Raw genomic sequence first — 22,988 nt, 5'->3', positions numbered from 1 at the left:
ACATTTCTGTGCACTTATTGCCTTCTCCAGCACATTTGGCAGGGCCACTCACCTTAACAGTTTGTTCATTGAGTCCGCTTTCCCTGGACTTTTCCTAACGCCCTTACTTTTCCTGGATTTAGTATCAAAAACTCTTCAGTATTCCATGTTTGGTAACAAAATGTTACTTAAGGATTTCCAATGCCAAGAACTCTCAGCAATTTTAAAGCGTTCTAACCACGACAGCACGCCTGGGCTTGGGAAGGGGTTGCCATCTCCTTTTACCGTGTCAGAGTGTCTATTTCAAAGAGTAGGAATGAGTAGAGAGGAGACAGAGGTGTTCTCTCGGTGTAAATCTGTCTCAATTACCATTTTCCCATCGCAGGACACCACTCAAGACTAAGGTATCTGAGACCAAAATAACACAATCTCAATCCTCGGCTGCTGACAAACCATCACCAGGTTTACCTGGAGCTCCGCCAGAGATAAACGCTCTTCCAAGACCAGGCTACCCCTTCTTCCTCGTCACGTGTCTTGACAAACTCGATCACGTGACACTCTGGCTCCTCCCATTCCAAACTGGAGAGGGGGGTAGCCAAGAAACCGGAGGACTTTGCTCCTACAAAACTCGCGCCCCAGTCATTGATCCATAGTGGTCAATAACGGACTCTAATTTCAGAAACACCGCCCTTCCTCGCGGAAGTCCCGAGACGACCCGGAGGCGGCAGCGTTCTCCGCCTGGCGCCCCCCGGCCCGATGGTTGAGCCCGGAGACCACGCCCCCTAGGTCTCCCTCCCAGCTCTGCGTCCTCCGCAGTTCGAGCCCCCAAGTTCAGCTCTCTTTTCACAGCTCCTAGGGGCTTCCTCTCACCGATTTCCTACCTGGCCCATATCTAGGCGATCCCCGACTCCTTTCTTCATGGCGTCGCTTCTGTGCTGTGGGCCCAAGCTGGCAGCCTGCGGCATCGTCCTCAGCGCCTGGGGAGTGATCATGTTGGTGAGGGGACTGCCGGGCGACTACCGGATAGGAGAGGGCCTGAGGGCCTAATTGTTGGAGGGCTGGAAGGCTAGAAGACTCCAGGCCTTGAAAAGCAGCAAACAGGCTGGAGGGGGTGGTTGATTAGCCTCTGGAGAATGAGACAGAACTGCATTGAGAAATGGGGATTTGGAGGGGAGGGGAAGCTGGAGCTTGGAATGGGAGCCGGGGTTGGTAAATCTGGAGTACCCTCAAGGTAAGAGGAAGGAGACCTAGGTTCTTGAGAGATCCTTGAGCTGAATGGAGTGCAGTGGGGAGAGGGACCGCTTGTTTCCTCAGGACTCTACCCACTCCACTAAAGGGAGAAATATTATGGAGAAGTGCCGATTCCCTCTACCTCCGCTTCGCCCTGTCCCGTGATAATGACGCCTCCAGAGAGGAGGATAATCAGGGTTCCTGGGTTGCTCACTATTCCTGCCCTTGCCCCAAACACGTCTTCTCTTTGTCACCATTCAAGCTCTATTCCAGGTGACCGGAGTCCAGATCCGGGAACAACCATCCCTAATCCCAGCTCATTCTGGTTAATTCTCAGACCCAGATGTTGTGGCAACATTCGAAGTGGGAGGAGTTCAGGCAGCGACCAGGTCAGATGCCTGAGTTAAAACAACCTACCCTTTCTCTTTTTTCAGATAATGCTCGGAATCTTTTTCAATGTCCATTCTGCTGTGCTAATTGAGGACGTTCCCTTCACGGAGAAAGATTTTGAGTAAGTGGAGAGGCGGGGGATGTGGTCAAAATTGGCGGGGGGCGGGGGGGGGGGGAATCGCAGGAGCCTGGACACTTGGGGCCCGGAGGCTGGGAATCTGGGTGCTCTAGCACCCAGGAGCAGTCGGGCGTCAGAGCTCAGAGACCATCCTAAACCCACCGCTTCAGATGTGGCTGTTAAGAATTTTACTGGACTTCTCTGTGCCTCCGTCCACCCCTGCAAAGTGGATGCTATAACAGAACTCACCCCAAAGGGTTATGAAGATTGAATAAGATAATACACGTTAAAGCGTTTAGAACGGTACAGGGCACATAGTAAGTGCTCCGTAAATGTGTGCTGTTAATGTTTCTGATATTTCTCTGCCTAATCCCCACCCCTAGGAATGGCCCCCAGAACATATACAACCTTTACGAGCAAGTCAGCTACAACTGTTTCATCGCGGCGGGCCTTTACCTCCTCCTCGGAGGCTTCTCTTTCTGTCAAGTTCGGCTCAATAAGCGCAAGGAATACATGGTGCGCTAGAGCACGGTCGCGCTCCCCCTCTCCAGCCCCCTCCTCTATTTAAAGACTCTCCCCACCAGGTCACAGCCCCCCGCCCCCATTCTGGTGCCCTCTGCGGACTAGGTTTTCTTGGCGAGAGACTCAATCCCTTGTTCTCCAACCTCTGGCGCCCGGCTCCTGCGGAGGGAGGTTGGGGTTGGCCGTTCCCTGTCCCTCCGGCCCCCTCGCCTCGTCCCGTTCCACAATAAAGAGAAACTGCTCTCTTAAGACTTGTGTGTTTGTCTGGGTTAGGAGGCGGGTACCAGGGCTAGAGGTCGGCCTCCAAATAGGGAATCTCGACCTCTCGACGGAAGTGTAGTGAAACCGTGCCGGAAGTGAGGCGGCGTCTTCCACTCTCCTTCCCGCGCGCCGAGGCGGCCTAAGTAACCGCGGCTGGTGAGGTGGTGAGCGCCCGAGCTGGAGCCAATCAGCTGCGGGAAGGGGCGGGACTTCCTGCGCGGGGGCCGGAGCCGTTGTACCGCCTGGCTCTTCGTGGTCCCGGCTCCGAGGTAGCGGCGGCGGCGGCGTCTCAGTGAGGAGGCGCGCGGGGCCATGACGTCAGCGTCCACAAAGGTTCGACCTCTCTCGCGGACAGCGCTCCCTGGCGGCCACGGGAGGGCGGGCCCCCCAGTTGGCTCGCGGCTCTTCCGTCCCGGGCGGGGGGCGGGCGGGAGTCCAACCTGGGGAGGGGCTAGGGGCTCCGGGTGGGACGGCGCGGGTCTGTGCGCCGGCCCCCCGTAACGCTGCCCCGCCCCCAGGTCGGAGAGATCTTCTCCGCAGCGGGCGCCGCCTTCACGAAGCTCGGAGAGCTAACGATGCAGCTGCATCCCGTGGCCGACTCTTCCCCCGCGGGGTACGTGAGCCCGGGCTGGGGACCTGGACGCTGAGAGTAGACGCTGGGACTCGATCACAGACACCAACACTCTCTAGGGCAGGGACAGATGTTAGTTTCCCTTCGTGCCTGGCACAGCGCAGAATAGGTCATAATAAATGATTATTGAATGAATGAATGAATGACAGATCAACCACAGACTGAGGCTCGTAATCCGGACTCATTTCACAGTTCTGTCCTGCTGCGCATTGGCAGAGCATAGACCACCACCACTACCCATTCAGCCCAAATCATGTGGAATTCCGTCAGACTGCAACAGATTGTGTTTAGGGGTTCTGTTTGTAAGACACCTCCCCCCCCCCGCCCCGACACTTGTTGAATTGGTTTCAGTGGGCTGTTTACAGCAGCTGTTTCACGTTGATGGGGGAGCGGTTTTCTTCTAAGGTTGTTGCATTATCGTTTGAATGAGGGTCCTCAGGGTTCCCGCAGGGTCTTAAGAATTTTTTTGCTTTTTTTGTTTGTTTGTTTTTTAAAGAGGACCTCTTCATGGAAGGGTCCCCGGACTTTTCAGGGAGGAGGCTGGTTGCTGTGGAATGCGTAGCTCCACACCCCTCCTCCTCCCACTTTTCGCTATTCCCCTCTCCCCTTCTGACAGTGCCAAGTGGACGGAGACGGAGATAGAGATGCTGAGGGCTGCTGTGAAGCGATTTGGGGACGATCTTAATCACATCAGCTGTGTCATCAAGGAACGGACAGTGTGAGGGAGGGCTGGCTGGCAGAGAAAGGGCGGTGGGCAGCTTTCTTCCTCCATACCCATTTGTTTCATCTTCCTCAAACTCCCTTCCAGCTCAACATCTTTCCTACTCTGTTAGTATCAGAGTCCCTGGAGAACTGAAAGAATATTTTCACAATTGGTCAGAAGTTACTAAAATGCTGTGGTCATCAGGACCTTACATGAATTTAATTTTAGGTTGCCCAGTAGTTTAAGATACCCAACAGTTGAATTTGCTAATAGGAATTCCCTGGTTATTTATACAGATCTTTTGAACACTCCTGTGGTGCTTCCAGGGATATGATCCTGAACTAGTCGATCAGGATCTATTAATAAGTTTCAATCTACCTGTAGGTCACCCAGGCTTACCTGGTAGCCTTCCACATCCATACATCTCTCCCACAAGAGAATTAGAGGGTGGGCCTTTCCCACTCCTCAGTTGAGGGACTCCACTCTTCACGCTCCATTTGCCTTCATTGGCTGCAAAGCTTCCAGGAAAACAAGAACCCTAGCAAAGGTCATTGAGGCCCTCACCTGGATTCCTATGAAGGAGCTCCCCAGTGTTCCTTCGGAGTGGCCCATCTCCCCTTCCCCCACCCCCTATTCCCTCAGCCTTTCTTATGACTCCCTTCCTAACTTGCTCTCTCGTCTCTTTAGGGCTCAGATAAAGGCCACCGTGAAACGAAAGGTATATGAAGACTCTGGTATCCCCCTTCCAGCCGATTCACCCAAGAAAGGGCCCAAGAAGGTGGCATCTGGTGTATTGTCACCTCCTCCAACTGCTCCTCCACCAAGCAGCTCCAGTGTCCCCGAGGCCGGGGGTCCCCCCATAAAGAAACAGAAGGCTGGTGAGGGCTGTGGAGTTGCTGCCTGGGGATTAGATGTCCCATCCGAGGTTCAGTGAGAGAGTTGGGCTTTGGTCAGAGGACAGATCTCTTTTCCTATCCCAGTGAAGGTTCCAGAAACTGGCTGGGGTGGGGAAGGGAGGGAAGGAAAGGTTGAAACTTTGGGAAGTGGGTGGGGCGGGGGGGAGAACTATCAGGGAACCTAGAACCTAGCTTGTGCCCCGCTCCCAGATGTGACACTCAGTGCTCTGAACGACTCGGACGCCAACAGTGACCTGGTGGATATTGAGGGGCTAGGAGAAACTCCTCCAGCCAAGAAACTCAACTTCGACCAGGGTAGGAGTCCTCTTCCTCCCACAATAGCTGAAGGGATGGGGGATGGTGGGGAGGGTCTCAGCAGGAGCCCCCTCCCATGAACTGGGGAAGAGAAAGTTCCCTGCTATGCATACAGGGTCAGGTCTATAAGGAGCCAGGTGCTCTGGGTAGGCGGGAGTCGTACTTGGGACTCGCTCCATCTCGGCCCATTTTACTTCCTGTTCCAGACAGCCTGACCCTGGATTCTGGCCTTCTCTTGACCTCCGCTGATCCTCCTCTGCTCTCATGCTGAGTCTTCCACCTCTGACCCCTCTCACTGTTCACCCTGGACCTGTGGATCGCTTGGGACTCTGAGCAAGGCCTGCATGAGACAGGGTGGAAAGGCTGCCACTGGCGGCCCACCTTGCTGTTCCTGTATGAGCATCTGCACCCCAACCCCTGGGTCCCCCCCAACTGATGGACGTTTTTATACAGAAAACAATAAAGATCTCCCTCTCAGCCTGGTGCTTTCCGCCTGACATTACTGGAATACAGGGGACACTCTCTGCTTAGCTCCCGGGGCTTAGCCCCTCCTCGGCAGCTCTCACCACCCTGCCTGGAGCAGCACAGCCAATATTGGCAGGCTCTCTTCCCAGTGCCAATATTTCTGTGCTGCTAGAGCCAGGGGAGCTGGGCGTGGGCAACAAAGACTCCACTTTGCTCTCTGGAGGCAGCACGTACTCCAGGGTCTCTGGCAGCCAGTACTCCTGAGACTGCCTTGGGGACTTCAGAGGGGCAGCTTCCAGGGCTTTCACACCTCCCATTCCCCGCCCTACCCCACCCCACCTCCCACCTCACCAGAAGGCCCCAGATGTTTTCTGTGTCGCTTCTCCAGGGTGGCCTCCCGGGCCAAGCCTCAGCGGTGCCTCCCCCACCCTCGCTCTAACACCACAGTGTGGTTTGGACGTGGCCACAGTGCCGTACAAACCACAGTGTGCTGCTGGGGCGGGAGCAGGACTGGGGTGGGTTGAGAGGAAGGGAGCACAAGACAGTGCTGTGAAGACCCCCCACCACCAAGGGTGGGGAGATAGAGAAGGCTGAAAGGCAAACATGGCCCCAAGAAGGGTTGGGGAAAACAAGAAACTCGAGCTAGGAGCTGAGCAGGCAACTGAAGGGAGAGGGGCCTATGGGGTGAGCTTACAGTGTAGTAAGACTGGAACCATCTTCCCTGTAGGAACTCTGCTCAAGGGATCCCTAGTTTGGTGGGGGTGGGATCTGAGGAAATAGGGAATGACTGTGGGGGACCAACAGACTGCCTCTCGACTCAGCAAGGGCAGGGACCTAAGGCTTCCTGTGTCCGTTCCTCCCCTCCCTGGGTCAGAACCCAAGAGAAAGCAAGGAAAGACAGAAGGCCAAGGACAGCAGTGTTGGGAGTTGGCAGTCCAGAGGTGGTGGGGCCGGAACATGGTGGAGAGAGGGGGGCCGGAAGTCGCCCTGGGCCCTGGGCCTGCCACAAGATGGAGGCCAAAGGCAGGAAATGGAAGCCAGGGGGAAAGGGGAGCAGCAGGGCCCAGGAAGAGGGCCTTCTGGACCTGGGGGCCAGGTATTCAACCCCCAGGACTGTCCCCACTCCTCATGGCCCCCCAGGACCCAAGTCCCACCCCCCGCAACAACCCCTACCAGCCTATTCACCAGGCCCAGGAAGGCGGGCCCACCCCAGAAAGCCACGTTTAAGCTGACAAACATGCCTCTCCCCACCCCCACCCTAGGCCTTCCCTCAGCCTTTTTCTCCTGTCCAGGACTTGATTTTTAAAAAACACCCCCCAGAAAGCAAAATCCAAGGGCCAAAATCCCCTCCGCAAATCAAAATAATATCCTCTCAAACCCAAAAGTTACCCTCCCTTTACCACCCCCGCTTCCGACACACCCCCCAAAACTCTTAGCAATCAAAAAGATCTAAGATGGTGGTGTAAGCAGTCTTTTTAGGCCCCGGGGGATCCCAGACCCCCTCAGACGAGACCCCTATCTGTCCCACATCAAATCCTGCCAAGGCTTCCTGCTCCTCACACGCCCCTCCATAACCCCAAAACTGAACAGCTGCCCCCAGCTCCCATCCTCGGCAGAGCCTTTGTGGGGATGGATGAAACAGAAATCAAACACTATACTAACGGCTGGGGATGTTGGGGGGCCCTCTGGTCTCAGTCTTTGGTTTCTATCTGGGGGACTGCAGTTTCGGGGTGTAAGAGAAAGCCTCTTCAATCATCCCCCCAATTTCAAGACTGACAAAGCCCAACCCCACCCCAGCACGCACCTCCAAACCTCCCCCCCAACCGCCACGTCTCTCCTGAAAACAGGGGACACTTTCCTCCCCACTTACCTCAGCTACTCTCCCCTGAGATCCTGGTCCCCTATTTTGAAGGGAACAAAATTTGGGGTGCATCCCTCACATTTGGGGTGCAGGAGAAAGGAGCCGCCCCAGTCGCATCGCTGGCCTCCTTCCTCTCGGCTGGCTCAGGGAGTGGGGAGTGCCCTAGGGAGGGGGGACACCCACAAGAGAGCACAGGATGGGGTTCCTCCACTTCCAGTCAGAATTGGGGACACCCCCCCCCAAACCCGTCCCAGCCCATCCGTCTCCAACTCGGCGGGAGAGGCAGCTGCAGTGCCCCAGTCAGATTCCCCCAACACTACATTCCTCACCCCATCTAGAGGGGTCCCGGGGGCCCCAAAAAATCCCAAAAAAATCTAGGATGTTGGCAGGACGGTCCTGGACTAGCTCCCCAAATTTGGGGTCCTCAGATCCCTCCGTTTTTTCAGGAAAATTCCGTCTTTCACCTGCCTCCCGCCAGCCCTGCTCTGTCCCGATGCCAATTTTGGAAGTCACTCCCTCCTTCCTCCTCCCGTCTCTCCAGGCCCCCCCGCTCGGGGGCTAGGGTCCAGGACACCTGGCTTCCAGGCCGGGGGAGGGGGGCACTCCTCGAAGGGCTAGGGGCCAGGAGGTCAAGCTCATAGCCCCAGTCTTAGGGAAGCAGGAAAGCCCGATCCTCCCTTCCCCTCCCCCCTGGCTGGTCTCCGTGGTGGTTTAGGAAAGCCTGGAGGATTGGAATCTGCCATTGCTGTTGCACAGGCAGTTTTTTTTCCTTGGGTTGGGGGGGTGGGCGGTGGGAGGGAGAGACGGGAGGAGAGCCGAAGAGAGCGGGGACCAGGGTGTGCAGAGCTGGCCTGGCTTACCCCCCAGCCCCTGCTGCCGTGGGGACCCCCCCCCCATCTCACCCACACTCCCAGTCCTCTGTCTGCTTTCTGTTTGGGGCTCTTATCCTAGAAAACCAGGGTACAAGATTCACCTCCTTGTACCTCATCACCACCTCTCCTTGCCACAATTTCAACAGCACTGCCCTAGTCAGGAGTGTCCACCTGACCACAAGATACCCTACTTCCCCCCACCTTCCCCTAAGTCAAGGTGTGCACCCTTAATAAATTGGGGTTCAGAATCTGAAACTACCTTTTCTCTCTCAGATCTATCCAGGCCACATAAAAATAAGAAGAGATACACTCCCTTTCCAAATTTCTTCCTTCAAATCTTGGGCATATTTGGAGGTTCACTAAAGAGACTTCTAGAGTCTAGGGTGAGAGGGAGCTAAAAGCAAAGGATATCCCAAACCATTATCATAGTCCAAATTAAGTGAACCCTAAAATCAATCTCACATCATGATCTACCACTCAGCTTCAACAAATGCACCAAAGAGTGGCAAAACACCCCAAAATAAGGACACCCCAAAACTTTAGTCTCCTACTCTTGGCCCTCACCTTGTTTTTTCTCCTGGGAAAAGCCTCCTGGCTCTCATCCATACACAGAAATATCACCCTCCTCAAAGTAAGCTTACACAACATTCATATATAAAGCCTTGCTCCCTGGCAAGGACCCACAATCACAGAAGGCCTTCAAATTTGCTCCCAGGTTCCTATTATGTTCCACCTCAAGCTAATAAAAACCCCAAATTGAATTTCATGTCCCCCCAAATATAATCTGAATCTCAAAACTTATCCAGTACCCCCATCAGACTATACCGTAAAACCACCATGATTACTCTACTTGAAATCAGATAGGCCACAAACACCAATGACTATGAATCCCCTAAACCAAATTTTCATCCATCTCCGAAGAACACGTCGCTGACTGTTGGTGTCAGAATCCCCAGAACTAAGGTAGCTTCAAATCAGCTCCATGAAAGTGTTAGTCACTCAGTCGTACCCAACTCTTTGCAATCCCATGGACTGAAGCCCACCAGGCTCCTCTGTCTATGGGATTTTCCAGCCAAGGATACTGGAGTGGGTTGCTATTTCCTTCTCCATGGGATCTTTCCGACCCAGGGATTGAACCCAGGTCTCCTGCATTGCAGGCAGATTCTTTACCGACTGAGCCACCGGGAAGCCCAGTGTAGCTTCAAAATCAGCTCCGTACCTCTGACTTACTACTGGCCCTCAACCCTGAATGCAGCCCTCAGGGCCCAGAATGATTAGAGTAACTCAACACCCCACAATTGACAGATAGACCAGATAACATAAAAGTAACTCCGCCCTGATACCAAAGGAGCCACAGGTCTAACTCCCACCTCCAACTGGGCAGAGACCAAAGTAACCCTCATTTGCAGAATCCACCATATCATCTCCAATCCCTAGTTCCCCATTCCCAATGTATCAGCAGTTCTTTCCTGCACCCAAAAAAAGACATCCTCAGTTCTGAAGAGGAGGGCCCCAGGTATCTATATGCAGCCTCACGGATTACGGCCAGTCATGGCTACTCTGGGCAACGGTAGACGTTCCTGAGCCCAAATGCAAGTCCTGCTTGGCAGCTAGACTCAGCTCTGGCCCCCATTCTCCAAATGAACCTCGTCTCCCCAAACAAAATACGAGGGTGTGACCCGTGCCTGCGTCCCAGCTCAGGGACTTAAATTGGTGTTATCAACCCCTTCTGCCCTCTCTCCCTTCTGTTACCCTGAGGCCCTCCCTTTCCTCTTCTGTCTGTTCAGTGCATCTAACTTTTATATTAATGTTCACAAAAAAATTCACCTCTAAATACAGATAATAGAATCTAGGTTAATAAGAAAGAAATCCTAGGCTCCCAGGGCTCAAACCCCCCCCTCTCTTTGTCCCACTCATTTCCCTGGTTCCCAAAGTCCGCGGATTTCTCACCCCAGGCAGGAATCCCAGGTTCAGAGGGAAGTCCCCTCTTGTCGCCTAACTCTCCCTCCCTCCGCCCAACCCTAGTCCCCTGGACAAAGTAAATGCGAGCAAAGAGGGGGAGAATGACCGCCCAGACCTAATCGATTCTGCGCCCCCGGCTGAATGGACCCCCAGCCGAGTGGAGACGAAGGGCGCTGCGAGGTTAGTGCTCTTCCGCCCCCTCGTGGAAGGAGCCGAACATTGCCGAGCTTCGCCTGCTTGCCGCGCTGGACCGCGGCGTCCCGCCAGCCTCTAAGCGTCGCCGACGGGCGGGTGCTCGAAGCCCTAAAGAGCTGGGCCTGGGGGAGGGCGAACGGGCTTTGGGCGGGAATCTGCCTCTCTGAATCCCTAAAAGGATTCAAAAGAGCGTCGGGAGCGAAAAGTTCGGACCCTAGGTCTCTTGAGCGTCTCTCGGCCGCCACCCGGGGCTTTCCCCACCTCCTCGAGGGGAAGCAGCTGGCGGAGCCGTCCGGTCGCAGGACAATGGAAGGAAACGAACTAGAAATCATATCCGCCCCCTCCCTAACGCGCCCGGTCAGAGCCCCTCTTTTGCAGGCCCCGCTAGAGAGGCCTGTTGAATGACCACACCCTCCCTGTCTGAGACCCCACGGAAGCCCACTGTCTCCTCCCCAAACCGGGTGTTCTTTGGGCTCCCCTCAATCTCCCTTAATACCGTACATTGCCGGGGCGGCGGGTTGCTGTATTCACTCCCCTGTAACAGGCTCCTTTCTAAAACCAGCACATCAATTTTCGCTGTCCCGAGTCCCCCGACGACCCAGGTCACCCAACGACTTAGTCACCCATGTTTCCCATCTCAATATCCCCAACCTCCTCCCCAATACCAATGTCCCACCCTCGGTTCCACTTTCAGTGACCCAAGACCCCTTACGTTACGACCACCCAAGCGTTTCCGAGGTCCCGCCCTGGAGCCGGAGACCCCGCCCCGGGTTCGCCATCTGGAGAGCGAGGGAGGAAGGAAGGATACAGACCCAGGCGTTCACCCCACCTCCACCCCCGCCCCCGACATCCCGGCCAGATAAAGGAGCCGAGGCCAAGAGGGGAGAGAGACCCCGCCCCCCTTGAGAAGAGAAGCTGAAGCCCCTGCAGGACGGGGGTAAGAACCAGAGACTGAGGGAGGCAGACTCCTGGGTCCCTTAAGAGGGTTGGGGCTTGTTGATGGTAGGAAGACCGAGACCCAGAAATTGGGCTAAACTAGGGATCCAGGACTAGAGAAGTGGAATTTCGTGATTCGGGGAAGGGAGCTTCGATTGGGATATATGGAGGGATGAGGACCACAGGTCGTCTGGGGTCTCCAGGCAGGATCGTACACCTGAGACCAGGCGCGCGGTGAGGCAAAGGGGAAATGGGGATACTGGAAGGACATTGGGAGTCTAAGTAAAGGCGCTGTGGACTGGATTCCCAACGCTTGCAATCGACGCAGCGGTGTGGGAAACTTCAACTCGCTCCAAGCGCTGTGTTAGAAGAGGAAATCGGGCGATACTGAGGTTGAGGGCTGACAGAACGAGATGAATTAAGTAAAACTGCGTGAGCCGGGGCCGGCGGCTTTCCCCTGCACCTCAGGAGGAAGAGGCAAACTGCGGTAGGGACGACAAGGATCCCTAAGCCCTGTCCTTGGCACCCGCAGGCCTCCGTCGCTATGGGTTCCACCGCTACCCCGGAGGGAGCGCTGGGCTACGTCCGCGAGTTTACTCGCCACTCCTCCGACGTGCTCGGCAACCTAAATGAGCTGCGCCTGCGCGGGATCCTCACTGACGTCACGCTGCTGGTTGGCGGGCAACCCCTTCGAGCTCACAAGGCAGTTCTTATTGCCTGCAGGTTCGAGGGGTGGCTCATGGAGTGGGGTGGGACCAAATGGGAAAGGGGCGGAGCTATAAGATCTTTGGGAGGACCCGGAAGCCAAGCCTTCCACAAACAGGAGGCGGAGCGACAGGGAATTGAGGGCGGGGTAAGAGTCAAGGAGGCGGGGCTTTCTATAGGGGCGGGGCTTTCGACAGGGTCGAGTCCCACCTTGGTTCTCCAGCCCCTAACCCGACATATCTTCCCTCTCTCCAGTGGCTTCTTCTATTCAATTTTCCGAGGCCGTGCAGGGGTAGGGGTAGACATGCTCTCCCTGCCCGGGGGCCCCGAAGCCGGAGGCTTCGCTCCGCTTCTGGACTTCATGTACACTTCGCGCCTACGCCTCTCTCCGGCCACCGCCCCAGCAGTCCTCGCGGCTGCCACCTACTTGCAGATGGAGCATGTGGTCCAGGCATGCCACCGCTTCATCCAGGCCAGGTGATGGAGCCCCACTTGGTGTTCCTCGTGGGTGAAATGGCATCCCAGGTATCAAGGGCTGAGGCCAAGATTAGGGAATAGCACTAATGTCCATCGCACTTTTTCTCAGCTGTGAACCTCTGGGCATATCTCTGCGGCCCCTGGAGGCAGAACCCCCCACGCCGCCAACGGCCCCTCCGCCAGGCAGTCCCAGGCGTTCGGAAGGGCACCCTGACCCACCTACTGAGTCTCGCAGCTGCAGTCAAGGGCCTCCCAGTCCACACAGCCCAGACCCCAAGGCCTGCAACTGGAAAAAATACAAGTTCATCGTACTGAACTCTCAGGCCTCCCAAGCAGGGAGCCTGGCAGCGGAGAGGAGTTCTGGCCAACTTTGCTCCCAGGCCCGGCTCCCCAGTGGAGACGAGGCTTCCAGCAGCAGCAGCAGCAGCAATGAAGAAGGACCCATTTCCAGTCCCCAGAGCAGGTACAGAAACGGGAAACCACCCCACCCCACCCCAACCCCGAATTTGTAGCAGTAGCCTCAGCTTAAGAGGCACAACCATTGGGCCTGGATGATCAATAACAGGAAGTGAAGGAGTGGGCTTCACCTTAGGGAGCTGGCCAGAGGCCAGGCTTACTTGGTGAGGTGAGCCCTTGGCAATACAACTGGATAGGGCACATTGGTCAATACCCCCACCATATGATGCCTCCTAACCATTTTTCTGGGCCTTGACATCTGCCTAGGCTTTCTCCAACTGCTGCCACTGTACAGTTCAAATGTGGGGCTCCAGTCAATACCCCCCATCAGCTCACACCCCAGGCTCCAGAGACCACTGGGTCACCTTCTGGGAAGGCTCACCCACCACCAGGTAAGAGCCTCTCCTTCTACTCCCCTTGGCTTTTCTCCTGTGGCTACTCAAGGCCAGTTGGGGCCAAAAGACCTCAGGGAAGGCCTAGTCCATTTTCAAATTAGAATCACCTAGAGAGCTTTTTAAAACCCCATTGCCCAGGTCACACCCCATAGATCAGAATGTCTGCAAGTGGGAGCCAGGCATCAGTATTTTTTTAAAGCTTCCAACGAGCAGCAGTGTTTGGGAACTTCTGGCGTGTTCCCATCCAGGGCTGAGTGGTCAGCCTAGGGCTGGCGAAGCCTCTCTGGCAAGCTGTCATCCAGGGTGGTGCAAGAGAGAAGAGAAGGGGGGACTTCCCTGGTGGTCCAGTGGCTAGAACTTCATGCTCCCAATGCAGAGGGCCTGGGTTCAATCCCTGGTCAAAGAACTAGATCCCACATGCCTCCACTAAGACTGATGCAGCCAAAGAAATAAATATTTTAAAATTAAAAAAGCAAGTGAGAGAGAAAGAAACAGAAACTTCCACCCATAAGTAGGGGCCTCCACCTCCTACCACCACTATTGGATTGATTAGCAGAATACTCTCAAATTATACAGACATAGAGACAGATCCTGGCTTGTCCTCTCAAATAACCATGTGACCCAGAGCAGGTCAAATGAGCCTCAGCAGCCTTAACAGTAAATTGGGGGGGGGGGGGGGGCGGGGTGGAAACAAAACAAAACCTGCTACCCTGTGGTCTGAGAATTCACAGCTATTGTTGTCATGACTCAACCCCTCCCCAGGAGGTGAATTTTTCAGCTGCCAGAACTGTGAGGCTGTGGCTGGGTGCTCATCGGGGCTGGACCCCGTGGCTTCTGGGGATGAGGACAAGCCCTACAAGTGTCAGCTCTGCCGGTCTGCCTTCCGCTATAAGGGCAACCTGGCCAGTCACCGCACGGTGCACACAGGTAGGGGAGGAGCAGGGAGAAGACCCTGGCCTTGGTGCCCCCTGCTATTCTTCTTGACCTCCCTTCCTCTCGGCCTCCAGGGGAAAAGCCCTACCACTGCTCCATCTGCGGAGCCCGCTTTAACCGGCCGGCTAACCTGAAAACGCATAGCCGCATCCACTCGGGAGAGAAGCCCTATAAGTGCGAGACGTGCGGCTCGCGCTTTGTACAGGTACGGAGTCAGTTTCAGAGCCTGATCGCAGGCAAATTTGCGAGAAGGCGAGGTGGGCCGAAAGGGGAGGGTTCCGTCCCTCCCAGGGGCGCGGCCTGAGATTCCCTCCTTTCCCAGGTAGCGCATCTGCGCGCGCACGTGCTGATCCACACCGGGGAGAAGCCCTATCCTTGCCCCACCTGCGGGACTCGCTTTCGCCACCTACAGACCCTCAAGAGTCACGTTCGCATCCATACCGGAGAGAAGCCTTACCACGTGAGTACCCGACCTGGCCTAGCCCTGTTGCTAAGTCGCTTCAGTCGTGTCCAACTCTGTGCGACCCCATAGACGGCAGCCCACCAGGCTCCGCCATCCCTGGGATTCTCCAGGCAAGAACACTGGAGTGGGTCTAGCCCAAAGTCTTGGAATTGCCTCCTGTTTACCGACGGGCGGGGCTCTTAAAGGAGCGGGCCTGGAGGCCTTTAGATGGAAGCTAGGTGGGCGGCGTCCTTGTGAGAAAGGGGTGGGGCCGGAGGTAGGGGTGGCAGTCCTGGACGGGGCTCGGTCCTCCTGAAGGGGAGGTGACAGGTGGAAAAACGCTTTGCTGAAGGGGGGCCTCCTAGGCCTTCCCCCGAGGATTTGGGAGGATGTGGGGACTCAAGTGAAAAGTGAAATCGCTCAGTCGTGTCCGACTGTTTTCGACCCCGTGGACTGTAGGCCACCAGGCTCTTCCAACCGTGAGATTTCCCAGTCAAGAATACTGGAGTGGGTTGCCATTTCCTTCTCCAGGGGATCTTCCCAACCCAGGGATCAAACCCGAGTCTCCCGCATTGCAAGCAGACACTTTAACCTCTGAGCCACCAGAGGTTAAAGCCACCTCTGAGCTATATCCCCAAGAGCTTCTCTCAGGTGGAGTGCTAGGCGGTTCTCCCTCGCTCAGCATCTAAAAGGTGGTCGTGGGTGGCAAAGAGACCTGACCCGCTGTCATCCTACAGTGCGACCCCTGCGGTCTGCATTTCCGGCACAAGAGTCAACTTCGGCTACATCTGCGCCAGAAACACGGAGCTGCTACCAACACCAAAGTGCACTACCACATTCTAGGGGGACCTTAGCTGAGTGCCGCCCCGGCCCCACTCCCTTCCCGGAAGACGGAAAGCTGCGGCTCACGCCTGGGTTCGCTGCCAGGCTTGGGCGTGGGGGTGTGCGAGGCCCCTGGATATCAGCGACGGCCACCACCTTTAATTTCTCACTGCGGGGAGCAGGGGTGGGAGATCCTGGCTTGATCTGCCTGTTTTGCTGGTCAAAACCTCTTCCCCGCAATCGATATTGTTTCTGAGCAGAGAACAAGCTAGGAGCTGGAGGAGTGGAGAGGCTGGAAGCCTGATTTCCTTAAGGAATCAGGCCTCCACCTGCAGCCCCCGTCTCATTTATCTGTAAATATAATTTATTGAGGCTTCTGGGTGGCACCAGGGCCTTCATACTGTTGCATTTCCCATGTCCTTCTTCTACAAGTGTGATCAAAAGTGACCTAAAACTCGGAATGTGAGGTTACAGCTCTGCTGGCAGAGATTAGCACTTGGCTGCCTCCTTTGGCTTGAGTGTTTTATATTATTATTGTCTTAACTTTTATCTTTAGAATTGTTCTTTTCCCACTTGCTTGTTGGTTTGTTTAAAATGGAGAAAAGAGTTCCCTGTGCCCTGCCCCTTCAATTCTAGGTCTGGAACCTTTATTTGTTCTAGGGCAGCTCTGGGAACATGTGGGTTTGTGGAACTGGGTCAGGAACCCTCTCTAATATTCTGAATATTGTAGGTTTTCTAGCAGGCTAGCACTGGATATAGACTTTTTCTGTTCTTCAAGGAACCTATGATGAAGTGGAGGTAATATATACCTCCTGGAGGCAGTTGGTGTGGGGCCTTTGTCAGTCCTGGAAGTTGGGGGATGACTTGAGAGGCTTTCTCGTAGGCCCCTGACTGTCCTATTAGTCTGGTCACCTAGGTTTGGCTCCATGATAGTTTTGGTTATCTGATAGAACTCACCCAGGAGCTTGAGTTGAGCCCACAATCCTCCCACTAGGGCCTGTTCTTAGTACGAAGTTGATCCCTCCATGCAGGAGAGATCTGCAATTCCATATCAGAAATGATGCAATCTTTTCTGAGTCTGCCCAGTCTCTAAGAATACTATGACCTAGGGGAGAATTATCTTGAGTAAAGACTATGACCCTTCCTTTACTGCAGAGCCATCTAGGTTAGAATGTTCCTTGGGGGTTCTACATGAGATGAACCTCTTCTTCCTTTAGTAGGTATTTGGACATCTTCTGGCAAGTGTCCAGATTTCAGAAATTTCTTTGCCTCTAGAAGTCACAGGTGCTTGGTAACTTTCTTACCTTAGAAAAGCTGAGTCTGTGACCTGGTCTTCCCGTCACTACATTCCTGTCTGGAACCAGTGAAAGCACTAGAACCTTCCACAGGGAGAGAAAAGGGGCTGAGTTCCATTATGGATTTGCTGTAGTTGGGATTAAAGATTTAAAAGACTGACTGATGGACCATCTAGTTAACCAAGTATCCCGTAGGATTAAGAGGCTGTTTGAGGGACACAGTCTCTGGTGTAGGCCAAGTAGGTAGAAAGTTAGAAATGGGTTGCCTCTTAACTGTGTGGAGCGTCTGGAATGTTAGATGATACTCTGAAGTATTACAGTCCTGCCCCTGTTGCTTTGGGGCCTGTTGGTTTAGGGATATGGGGTAGAGGGTAAGAAGCACTTTGAATTTGTGGGATGGAGCTTCCTCAAGACAGGTCAGTCCTAGTGGCTGTCACTTGGGGACTGGCTAGAAAGCTACTTTTTCCCTCTTTCCCTCTTAACCTCAGTGCAGAATTGAAGGAGGGAGGGAAAGCAGAGGAAAGAGTTGAGAAGAAACTACATATATATATATATTTTAAGGAGATTGGATGGGCAGGTGGAGAGTGCCAAGGGGTGAAGATGTTAGATCGTGCAAGATCAGAATCATGGAATAAAGAAGCCTCTCTGTGCTGCCTGTTGTGTCCTAGGTTCTTGCCTGTGGCGATCTGGGGATTGGGGAAAGAGGGTTCTTCCTCATGGATACCATCTTGGATTCTGTGCCCATCCCACTGTCCCATCCATTTTAAGTGGCCCTTGTTCTCCTCTTCCCTGCCCTTGCCTTCCGGCTCATTGTGTAGGAACCAGTGACTTCATGAAGTCTCTCCGGAGCCACCTGCATCCTGCTGCTCTGAAGTCACTTCCTGCCTGAGGTGTGGAGGCAGCAGGGAGAAACCAGGAAGCCACAAATAATACCAAAATGCTGGGGGATGCATCTGTGCAGGGGAACTTAATGCTTGGGACACCCCCTGCCACCACGGAAAATGGATAGGACTTGGGTCCCCTAAGGACAACAGGTGTTATTAGCCTCGGTTTACAAGTAGGGAAACCAACTGAGAGGTTCAGTATCTTGGCCAAGTTAATAAGTGATGAAACCAGGACTGGAACTACAATTTGATTCTATAGACTGTGCTCTTAACTATTATGTTATATAGCCACACCAACTTCTACATCTTTGATACAGTCCCTTCCTGCCAAAGTTCTGACTCCACTTACAAAAAAAAAAAAGAGAGGGAGAAAGAAAGAAAACTTTTTAAGTATGACTATTTTTTATTTCCCACATATAAAAAAGTATAAGGCTCAATATGCTTTTTAAAATTACACAGCCACCCTCCCCACCCCAGCCCCACTTGTCTGACCCCTTGAGCTCAGATTTCAAGGTCAGTGTTTTAAGGAGCTTGAAGCCAAATCATTAGTGCTACATGAGGTTGGAAGAACTGGGTACTGGTTGGGAAGGAAGGGCTGATTGCACCAGTGGTTATGGCTTGTCTCTTTAGTCTATCCCATCATGGGATCAAAAAATGTGGTTAGGAAGTGGTTGTTACCAGAGGGCAGAGGGAAAGTTTCCAGTCCCACTGAAGACGGGTGCTGGTGGCGCTCTGAGTGAGTTCACAGATGCACTTCCTCTGCCCAGTTATTTTTGGTCTCTGTGACCTGTAGGTTTCCTGTTAGTGGGAACAGAAGGGACAGGAACAAGTTCCCATTACAGAAATATATGCCAGGAATCTAACAGCCCATTCTCCTCTTTCCTTGGCCTCTGAACCCTCTCCAGGATCCAGGCATCTAGATTTAACCTTATCTCATAATAGCTCTACGCCCCCCACCCCCGCCCCGCGTTTCAACTCCTGGATCCCTCATTAAATATGTTTTCCTCTCCTGAACCAGTTTATCCACCACCAACCCCCACGGACTCCTAACGTGCGCATCTCTGTGCAGAAGTCCGGTCAAATTAGCCCGCTAGGTGGACTAGAGACCGAAGCTGCAGCAGGGCAAGCTCCTGGGTCACGTGGGGCCCAACTATTTGGCCTCCGAAAGCCCCTCTTCACGCATGCGCCCCATTCGTTGCCAAGTACAGGACAGGTTCTAAACTCCGCCCCGTCTCTCTGGCTCCGCCCCCTGCGAAGGAGTCCCGCGTCCTTATTGGTGAGCTTCGATGCAGACCCGGCTGGCCAGGTGCTAACACTTTCAATGAGAAGAGAGATAACCCACCTGGAGACGGGTGCACCTCAGGGGTGGGGCCCAGTTCAGCCACCTCCCCCGTCTGTCCCGCCCAGGCCTCGACTCCAGACTTGAAGCCGGCGGAGCCACGCCCCCCGGCGCTGAACGTGGGGGCTAGCGCGGGCCTGGTCTCCCCATTATACTTTCCCCCACTAGGGGAGAAGCGCAGGCGTCTCACGCAGCCTCTCTGCAGCTTTCAAGCCCTCGTTGGTACTTTCCTCTCTGCCACCCTCGCCTCTCCGGCGCGGCCCCAAGCTGTCCGGCTGGGTGGGTGGGCAGAGGTGGAACGATCCGCTCCGCTCCCGAAGGGGCTTAAAGAGGCAGCCCTGGTACCTACCACCCAGATGGCATATAGGGCCGAGCCCCCCGACGGGGGCTGGGGATGGATGGTGGTGCTCTCAGCATTCTTCCAGTCAGCGCTGGTGTTCGGGGTGCTCCGTTCCTTCGGCGTCTTCTTTGTGGAATTTGTGGCGGCGTTTGAAGAACCGGCCGCGCGAGTCTCCTGGATCGCCTCCATAGGAATCGCGGTGCAGCAGTTCGGGAGTGAGTGCTGCGCCTGGGTCCCTCGACCCTCGGAAAGGAGTGGGGTTTGCGGGGACAGTAAAAGACATGGGGAGGGGGAGCGGTGCTGGAGAAGGACGCCTGAGATCTCGCAGAACTCTTTCTCTTCTCCAGGCCCAGTGGGCAGTGCGCTGAGCACAAAGTTCGGTCCCAGGCCTGTGGTGATGACAGGGGGCATCCTGGCTGCGCTGGGGATGCTACTCGCCTCCTTTGCTACCTCCTTGACCCACCTGTACCTGAGTATTGGGTTGCTCTCAGGTGAGACCCTGAGCAGGGCCGGTGAGTCAAAACCTGAGTCTTTTTGGCCTCAGGACTTTTATTTTCTTCCTGCTCCTTCCGAAAGACTTAAGGGAAACTCAGAGAAAGTTTTGGCTAGCACCTGTTCCCCGAAGGGAATTCTTAACAGAGGTAACTAAAGTGATAAACAGGTTAGGGGAAATCAGGAAATTCAAAGATGCAAGGCAAGGACTAGTGGAACTGGAATGTAAAAGGAATAATTACTGTAAAGTTGTGTAAGATACTTTGGCTGTGAAATAAACATCATCATCCTATTTACAGGTGCGGAAAGTCTTTAAAGCTTATGCAATTTGCCAGATGAAGTTCACACAGCCAGCAATGGTAGAGCCCAGGTCTAACTCCAAAGTTCTGTGGTAGTGACTTTACAAACATTGTCGCTAAGCTTCCAGAGTCTGCTAAGTTGTATTACCTCCATTTTGCAGATGAGATTGAGGTCAGGAGGTTAAGGTACACAAGGTCACACAGCTAGAAAGTATCGAGCCAGGGGTGTGATTTAGGCCCGTGCTCCATTTTGTCGCTGGGCAGTGTTGAGTTCTTTAGGGAGTGTTCTGAGTTTCTTAAGGGGTCCTCAACTCAACCCCCATTTTTTCCTTTTTGACAGGATCTGGCTGGGCCTTGACCTTCACTCCAACCCTGGCCTGCCTATCTCGTTACTTCTCTCGCCGGCGATCCCTGGCCACTGGGCTGGCCCTGACGGGCGTGGGCCTCTCCTCCTTTGCTTTTGCCCCACTCTTCCAATGGCTGCTCAACCACTATGCCTGGCGGGGGGCCCTACTTCTGGTGTCTGCCCTCTCCCTTCACTTGGTGGCCTGTGGTGCTCTTCTCCGCCCACTCTCCCTGGCTGAGGACCCTGTCGTGGGTGGCCCTGGGGCCCAAATCACCTCCCTCCTGCGTCACAGCCCCTTCCTCCGTTACACCGTTGCCCTCACCCTGATCAACACTGGCTACTTCATTCCTTACGTGCACCTGGTGGCCCATCTTCGGGACCTGGGTTGGGACCCACTGCCCGCTGCTTTCCTCCTCTCGGTGGCGGCTATTTCTGACCTTGTGGGGCGTGTGGCTTCTGGGTGGCTAGGCGATGCTGTCCCAGGGCCTGTGGCAAGACTCCTGATGCTCTGGACCACCCTGACTGGGGTGATACTGGCCCTGTACCCTGTGGCTGAGGCGCCCACTGGCTTGGTGGCCCTGACTGTGGCCTATGGCTTCACATCAGGGGCCCTGACCCCAGTGGCCTTCTCCGTGCTGCCTGAACTGGTGGGGACTGGAAAGATATACTGTGGCCTGGGACTGGTACAGATGGTAGAAAGCATCGGGGGGCTGCTGGGGGCTCCTCTGTCAGGTAAGGGGAATAGGATTTCCAGGTAGGCCAGGGATACTGTGTTTTACCATGGGGGGGGGGGAGGGGAATTGACATAGTGTATGTTAATACTGCCCTCTGCCATGGTAGATACACAGCCCATATGGTCAGTGATAGCAGCCTTGAAACAGGTCCAGGGGAAAGAAACTGGGGCTGTGGAAAGATTAAGAGGACCTCTGAGGCACCGTTGGCAGTGTACCTACAGCTGGGGTTTTCAGAGGACTCTGCCAGACATAGCATGCTTGGCCCACTGGGCCCCAGGCCAGGGGTCTGAGCCATCTGGTCAAAGTTCCCCGTGCTTCAGAAGCCAGAACCTTCAGACCCTTAATGTTTTCCTCTATTAACTGAAGGCACGGAAGGGAAAGAAAGGTACAGGTGTGGCTGACTCGATCTGTATCCCCAAATCTGGGGATGCCCTAAACAGGCTAGTTTGGCGGTCCTTTCTGAAGGCAGGAAGGTGGTTGAAGTGACATTTTTAAGCCCCTTGGGAAACCAGAGTTCTCAAACTCACCCAGTCTGAGCTCTTCCAAGATGATGGGTTAAGGATCATTTTCATCCCTCCGCCCCAAAATGTGTCAGAGCCATCAGTCCCAGGAAACAGATCACCCATGTGTATTCTTTTTCTCTCTTGAACCTAGGCTACCTCCGGGATGTGACAGGCAACTACACAGCTTCTTTTGTGGTAGCTGGGACCTTCCTTCTGGCAGGAAGTGGAATTCTCATCACTTTGCCCCACTTCTTCTGCTTCTCAGCTCCTACCTCCAAGCCCCAGGACCATGTAACAGAGGCACTGGATACCAAAGTCCCCCTGCCTGAGGAGGGGCTTGGAGAGGATTGAACTCCAAGAAGGGGCAGACAGACCCACAAAACAAGCGGTTGGTGGCTCCAGGTCTTCTGCCCCATCTTGGCACCCACAGAACCACAATGCCTTAAGCATCCTGATCTGCCCCCCGCCCTGCCCCTTAGAGCAGGCCTGGGGCTCCTGCAATGTGTGTGCCAACCCTTTGTGTATTTTCTCAAGGATTCTTGTATCTTGTTTGCTCCCACAACCTTTTCAGAAGGATCCAGTTCAGCCTGCTCCACTGAGCTATGAATCAACTGTGGAAAATCAAAGGCCGAGATACTTATCATAGTTTTGTTTACATGCGATCTCTAGTGTTGCCCTCCTTGGAAAAGGTCTGTCTTTGGGATAAAACTGAATAAGAAAACTGGACAAAATTCAGAACCTCAGAAAGTGCTTGGGCCCATAAGCCTGAGTGGGCTGAATGGGGTCACACTGGGGAATGGAGGGGAGGTATCCAGGACCTCTGGTGACCCAGAGCATTTAACCCTGGACTCTGCTCTCTGGACCACAGTCCCTCCCACTTGCCCACTGACCTCCCTCTTTCCTACTCTCCCCTGTAAATTAGAAATTAAGAAAATGGTGTGAGATGTGGGAGAAGGGTGCTAGTTTGGAAGGGAGAGATATAGCTAAGAGTGATGAAGTCTAAGATGCTTGTATTTTCCTCGGGCCAGTAAAGGGGGACTGAAATGCAGAAAGATTTACCTGGGAAATGAGGATGGGGCAGCTAGCACTCATGAGCACCCCCCTTCCCCCAACAAACCTGAAGCAGACAGACAGTTCCTCAAAGGTTTCCTGTTATAATGGCAAGCACTTGGGCAAAGAGAAATGGACTG

General features: G+C 54.3%; 4 protein-coding genes and 1 long non-coding RNA gene across 13 annotated transcripts in view; 4 read left to right on the top strand and 1 right to left on the bottom strand.

Annotated features, from left to right (window-relative positions):
* LOC136148955 (uncharacterized) overlaps positions 1-625 on the bottom strand; it is a 101,464-nt gene extending 100,839 nt beyond the window's left edge. For both annotated transcript variants that reach the window (XR_010659612.1, XR_010659613.1), the window contains exon 1: positions 448-625. This is a non-coding gene — a long non-coding RNA (uncharacterized lncRNA). The remainder of the gene's footprint in view (positions 1-447) is intronic.
* Positions 626-753: 128 nt separating this feature from the next.
* On the top strand, positions 754-2,488 carry RNASEK (ribonuclease K). The gene is made up of 3 exons (XM_065908671.1): positions 754-975; positions 1,644-1,720; positions 2,101-2,488. The coding sequence occupies exons 1-3, from the start codon at positions 898-900 to the stop codon at positions 2,240-2,242; spliced, it is 297 nt and encodes a 98-aa protein (XP_065764743.1). The 5' UTR covers positions 754-897; the 3' UTR covers positions 2,243-2,488.
* A 140-nt stretch (positions 2,489-2,628) lies between these two features.
* Positions 2,629-5,522, top strand: C18H17orf49 (chromosome 18 C17orf49 homolog). 4 transcript variants are annotated; one of them, XM_065908667.1, is made up of 6 exons: positions 2,629-2,833; positions 3,019-3,113; positions 3,748-3,849; positions 4,522-4,712; positions 4,941-5,045; positions 5,256-5,522. In XM_065908667.1, exons 1-6 carry the CDS (start codon positions 2,813-2,815, stop codon positions 5,258-5,260), a joined length of 519 nt encoding a protein of 172 aa, XP_065764739.1. In that variant the 5' UTR covers positions 2,629-2,812; the 3' UTR covers positions 5,261-5,522. The 4 variants fall into 4 exon arrangements, with proteins under 4 accessions (XP_065764739.1, XP_065764738.1, XP_065764740.1 ...); XM_065908666.1 differs by having other exon boundaries at positions 5,252-5,522; XM_065908668.1 differs by lacking the exon at positions 3,748-3,849 and having other exon boundaries at positions 5,252-5,522.
* A 5,693-nt stretch (positions 5,523-11,215) lies between these two features.
* BCL6B (BCL6B transcription repressor) lies at positions 11,216-17,518 on the top strand. Of its 2 annotated transcripts, XM_065909186.1 has the most exons (9): positions 11,216-11,337; positions 11,869-12,059; positions 12,297-12,518; positions 12,628-12,981; positions 13,242-13,366; positions 14,132-14,296; positions 14,377-14,507; positions 14,625-14,762; positions 15,482-17,515. In XM_065909186.1, the coding sequence occupies exons 2-9, from the start codon at positions 11,881-11,883 to the stop codon at positions 15,596-15,598; spliced, it is 1,431 nt and encodes a 476-aa protein (XP_065765258.1). In that variant the 5' UTR covers positions 11,216-11,337; positions 11,869-11,880; the 3' UTR covers positions 15,599-17,515. The 2 variants fall into 2 exon arrangements, with proteins under 2 accessions (XP_065765258.1, XP_065765259.1); XM_065909187.1 differs by lacking the exon at positions 14,132-14,296 and having other exon boundaries at positions 15,482-17,518.
* A 709-nt stretch (positions 17,519-18,227) lies between these two features.
* Positions 18,228-22,483, top strand: SLC16A13 (solute carrier family 16 member 13). 4 transcript variants are annotated; one of them, XM_065909189.1, is made up of 4 exons: positions 18,796-19,639; positions 19,772-19,915; positions 20,556-21,293; positions 21,950-22,483. In XM_065909189.1, exons 1-4 carry the CDS (start codon positions 19,441-19,443, stop codon positions 22,147-22,149), a joined length of 1,281 nt encoding a protein of 426 aa, XP_065765261.1. In that variant the 5' UTR covers positions 18,796-19,440; the 3' UTR covers positions 22,150-22,483. The 4 variants fall into 4 exon arrangements, with proteins under 4 accessions (XP_065765263.1, XP_065765260.1, XP_065765261.1 ...); XM_065909192.1 differs by having other exon boundaries at positions 19,517-19,639; positions 19,753-19,915; XM_065909191.1 differs by having other exon boundaries at positions 18,228-19,915; positions 20,556-21,208; positions 21,950-22,103.
* Positions 22,484-22,988: the final 505 nt, after the last annotated feature.

Source organism: Muntiacus reevesi, chromosome 18 (assembly GCF_963930625.1).
Source record: "Muntiacus reevesi chromosome 18, mMunRee1.1, whole genome shotgun sequence".
NCBI classification, from domain to species: Eukaryota; Metazoa; Chordata; class Mammalia; order Artiodactyla; family Cervidae; genus Muntiacus; species Muntiacus reevesi.
The sequence above is the reverse complement of the archived record's forward strand: the minus strand, read 5'-3'. Positions and strand labels throughout refer to the sequence as shown.